The sequence below is a fragment of the Rutilus rutilus genome, assembly GCF_951802725.1.
Source record: "Rutilus rutilus genome assembly, chromosome: 9".
In the NCBI taxonomy this organism is placed as follows: domain Eukaryota; kingdom Metazoa; phylum Chordata; class Actinopteri; order Cypriniformes; family Leuciscidae; genus Rutilus; species Rutilus rutilus.
The window spans coordinates 10,475,791-10,480,486 of NC_140223.1; the positions used below are offsets into that span (position 1 = coordinate 10,475,791).

The 4,696-nt window shown below is 39.4% G+C and overlaps 1 protein-coding gene across 1 annotated transcript; it reads left to right on the top strand.

Annotated features, from left to right (window-relative positions):
• LOC311296769 (uncharacterized protein) lies at window positions 1-1,273 on the top strand. The gene is made up of 3 exons (XM_084418650.1): window positions 1-54; window positions 186-298; window positions 457-1,273. The coding sequence occupies exons 1-3, from the start codon at window positions 52-54 to the stop codon at window positions 1,115-1,117; spliced, it is 777 nt and encodes a 258-aa protein (XP_084274776.1). The 5' UTR covers window positions 1-51; the 3' UTR covers window positions 1,118-1,273.
• The last annotated feature ends 3,423 nt before the right edge of the window (window positions 1,274-4,696 follow it).

The window sequence follows — 4,696 nt, forward strand, 5'->3', positions numbered from 1 at the left end:
TTCAGATCTGAAAATAAAAGCATCTTCTTCCTCATAATTCAAGCAGTCGCAATGGTAAGTTTCAATTCAATAAGTAAACATTCTTTTCTTTTCTAATCACTCTGGTCCAGCAGATCATCTTCTGCATGAATTTAAGTCAAGTTTTGTGCTGAAATTAGTGATTTTTTTTTTTTTTTTCACTTCAGGCATCACTGAAGTGTGTCGTCGTCCTCTGCCTGCTTCATCTGTGTGTTCAAAGCATTCAAGATGATGTGAACCCTGCCGTCCTTGCTAAAATGATACAGTATTTTGATGACAAGTAAGTCTGTTTATACAGTAGTCAAATGAATTAAAATCAATATTTAGTTTTCAATTAAAATGCATGTAAAGTGTTGAGTTGATGAACATAAAAAGGAACAAGGTAAAAATATATACATATATTTCTTGAAAACTGTGATAATGTCTTATATCTTCCAGTGTCCAGCCAAAGACAAAGCCTGATGTTCAGTACGCAATAGCGATTTTTGTCCCACAGTCTCAGTGCACAGATGAGCAATCTGATATCCAGTCTGTGTTCAGCAAGGAGGATGCAGAAAATGTGAGAAATATTCTCACTAGAGGAGAGAAATGTGTTCTCTGCACTCCATCACAAAATGTCATTGCTGCACGACCAACACCAAAACCAGTGGAACATGCTGAGCATTTTCTGCTCTATCCTTTAGGTAATTCTCCAATGGACAGACTTCTAGCAAAGACAGATCAGAATAGCTGTATAGTTTTCTATTCGTACAACTCACCTTGTGTGACGAGGTGCATTCAGAGAGATGACAATATTTTGCCAGGTCTTTCAAACTGGAAGAATATCCGAAAAGAGGCAATGAATGTTTTTGTGTTTGAAAAGATCTGGCAGAAGGACACCTGGAGGAAGGATATGGAAAAAGATCTCCTAAAGATTCATGCAGAAGTGCCTCTTTATCGGTGTGACATCAACGATAATGTGATGCAGTGTCAGAATTGTGTGGAGAAAAACACTGGGAAGGTGATTCGTTTCTGTCTGCCTGAAAAGAAATCACTACTTTTCTATTTCCGAAAAATGCTTTTGCCAATGATCAAACGTGCGTGGCATGTAAATGAATGATTTTAATATCATATCTTTCATTAAACCGTTTTGCCCTGCCGACATTGATTGGGCTATGAAATCAGAATTCATGCACACCAAACACATACAGTTTTGCATGTTTGTTTGTTTTTTTAACACATGTTCTGTGTCTAATAAAATGTGATTGCGCTTGTGTCCTTTGTCTATTGCCAATTTATTATGTAGACTTCTATGTAAATTCTGCTCATGAGTCTAGTTATCTAGTTAATTTGCTATTGAGTGCCTGTGTTCACAAAAAAAATAAAAAAAATAAATAAATTGTTGTAGGATTTACTTTGAAACAATTTTCACAAATAATTGCAAAGAAATAGCAAGTAACACACTAAATTAGTCCTAAATGTGAAATTTTGAAGTAATTGTAAACTAAGACAGAAATATTGTCTTGTAAAACGTTTTATTTACTACAAAACTGCATCTTCAAAAATTTGGTGCCACTAATTTGCAGTGCAACACAGAGGCAAATTGCCTGTTTATTAAATCTTAGAGTCAGGAAATGGTCACTAGATGGCAATGAAAGATCAGTGCAATGAGTGCATAATTCATCGGCCCTTACTGAAATGGCATTATCAGATGACCAAGAAAAAGCAACAAATACAGAAACTGACTCATATAGAGAAGTAATCTTATCAATGGAATCAACACATTAAGTGCTATATCAAATTATAATAAAGGCTAGGCTAATAGCTAAAGGCTATCACCAAAATAACATTAAATCAAAGCTTCAAATAAACTTATCACAAATATAATATGCAGATATGTATCATCAAGCATTACGCAATGAATAATTAACTTACAGATGATGCTTTTATAAACTCAAAACAAAGGATGGCACTGTAGGGGTAAAATCTTTGCATGGCAGGGGGAGCTGCCACTCGACCAGTCACGGATATATGCGCCTGCCACTTGGCCAGTCACGGATATATGCGCCTGCCACTGCGTTATATGCGCCGGCCACTCGACCAGCCACGGATATATGCGCCTGCCACTGCGTTATATGCGCCAGCCACTCGACCAGTCACGGATACATGTGCCTGCCACTGCGTTATATGTGTCGGCCACTCGACCAGTCACGGATGCGCCGGCCACTCGAACTTACACAATATGTTAGGTTTAAAAAAACAAAAACAAATGCAGCGCGCGTCTCGTGGCTCTATTAGCATCGCGCCGGCCACTACCAGACACACGATCTCTCACTGTTTACATCTATCAGACACTCCTAATCATACACGAGAGCACGCAGACAGTGCAATACAGATCTTATTTACCTTTTTCTCAACTAAATCTTATTTTTTATTCGCTCTTTTTACCCGTATATGGGAGTGCGTGCTCGTGGCTCTATAGCATCGCGCCGGCCATACCAGCCACACAATCTCTCACTGTTTACATCTTTCAGACACTCCTAATGATACACGAGAGCACACAGACAGTGCAACACAGAGCTTATTTACCTTTTTGTCATCTTATCTTATATTTTATTCGCTTTTTGCCCGTAATTGAGCGCGTCTCGTGGCTCTTACTAAGCATCGCTCCAGCCACTATAGCGTCACACCTGCCACAAGATCTCTCACTGTTTATATCTACCATACACTCCGACACGAGAGCACACAGACAGTGCAATCCTGCTCTTATTTACCTATTTCTCATCTTATCTTATATTGTATTCGTCCTTTTGTCCATAATGTAGCGTGCGTCACTTCACCTATCAGCGTCGCGCCAGCCACAACTTAGCGCCGCCCCTGCCTCAAGATCTCTCAACTGTTTACATCTACCAGACACTCCGATTGATGCACATGTGCAAACAGACAGTGCAATCCTGCTCTTATTTACCATCTTATCTTACATTTTATTGTTTTTGTTCATAATTGAGCGCGCTTGTTGGCTCCCATAAGCGTCGCGCCAGCCTCAAGATCTCCCACTGTTTTACTGCCTGATATACTCCGATTGACATGCTGAAGGAAAAAGTAGACGAAGAGTCTTCACTACATCGATTTGTTTGTTTTATAGGAAATTTTATTTAATTTTATTTACAGAATATTGCAGAATATCAACATAAGGATGAGGTCTTTGAATTTGCACAAAATGACACAACCGTAATTTCTACATAGACCTTTATCAGAATATCGATTTCAAGTAGTCTAATAATTATCTTGATCTACCACAAAAATAATACTTTGCAAAAAAAATAAAATAAATAAAATAAAATAAACAAATAAAATAAATTCAAATAGATAGAGCTATAAAACAAACAAACTGATGTAGTAAGACATCTTCGTATGCTTTTCCCTTCATAAAAGTAAAGTATATCAGTAGGCTAAAAGTGAGAGATTTTGAGGCAGGCGCGACGTTTTTTAGCGCAATTTTCCACCGGACAAAATTGTGCTTGTTAACTCATGATTTCTGTTCTGTGCGCACCAATCTTGCACTTCTATCTGCTCCTCAACCAGACCACCTAGAGACTTCGGGTTTTCGGCATTATGTTAAGGAAGAACGTCTAATCTCGGGAACGCACAAAAAAAATCCAGGAAAAGATTTACTATCTCTTAGTGTTGTGATCCCATGAGGTGAGAAAATTGCGCTAAAACACTCACCGAGTTTTTATTACTTGTTTTTTTTGTTTGTTTTTTCAAAAAGAGGAATAAATATAAGATAAGATGGCAAATAAGAGCAGTATTTTGCTGTGTTTTTATACATGTGCATTAATTGGAGTGTCTGGTACGTGAGAGATCTTGAGGCAGGCGCGACGCTAAACGGCTAAAGTGATATGCGCACTCCATTATGGACAAAAAGAGCGAATTAAATATAAAATAAGATGGAGCAGTATTTTACTGTCTGTTTGCACACATGCAAAAATCATAGTGTCTGATAGATTTAAACAGTGAGAGATCTTGAGGCAGGCGCGACGCTTAGGTGACGTGACGCGCGCTCCATTATGGACAAAAAGAGGGAATAAAATATAAGATAAGATGACAAATAGATAAAGAACAGGATTGCACTGTCTGTTTGCACATGTGCATCAATCGGAGTGGCTGGTTACATTTAAACAGTGAGAGATCTTGAGGCAGGCGCGACGCTGTGGCTGGCGCGATGCGTAGGTGTCAAGACTCGCGCTCCGGATTAAACGGCGGAAAAATATAAAGTAGGCTAAGTTGGCAAATGGGTATGCTAAATAAAAATAGAAGTAAACGCGGGATGCATGTCTAACTGTTTATTTGATCATATGCATCATTCAGACTCAGTTAATGTTGAATATTGGGTGAAGAATATTGACCTACCTATTGTGCGTGCAGCGTACCGTTCTGGCTTCCTCTGGCTACAGGGGATCCGCGCTGCATTTTGTTTAAAAAAACACCTTATATTGTGTAAGGTCCTGAGGCAGGCGCATATATCCATGACGGGTCCCACTGTAGGCGCATATATCCATGGCTGATCGAGTGGCAGGCGCATATCCGTGACTGGTCCCGAGACAAGCGCATTTAACGGTGACGGGTCGAGTGGCAGGCACATTTAACGGTGACGGGTCGAGTGGCAGCTGCCCCTAGCAGTGACGGATTGAGTGAC

What these genes read in the sequence shown, in the direction of transcription:
- LOC311296769 (XM_084418650.1), top strand. An exon ending in ATACAGTATTTTGATGACAA is followed by an intron (nt 299 to 456) that starts GTAAGTCTGTTT and finishes TATATCTTCCAG; the next exon opens with TGTCCAGCCAAAGACAAAGC.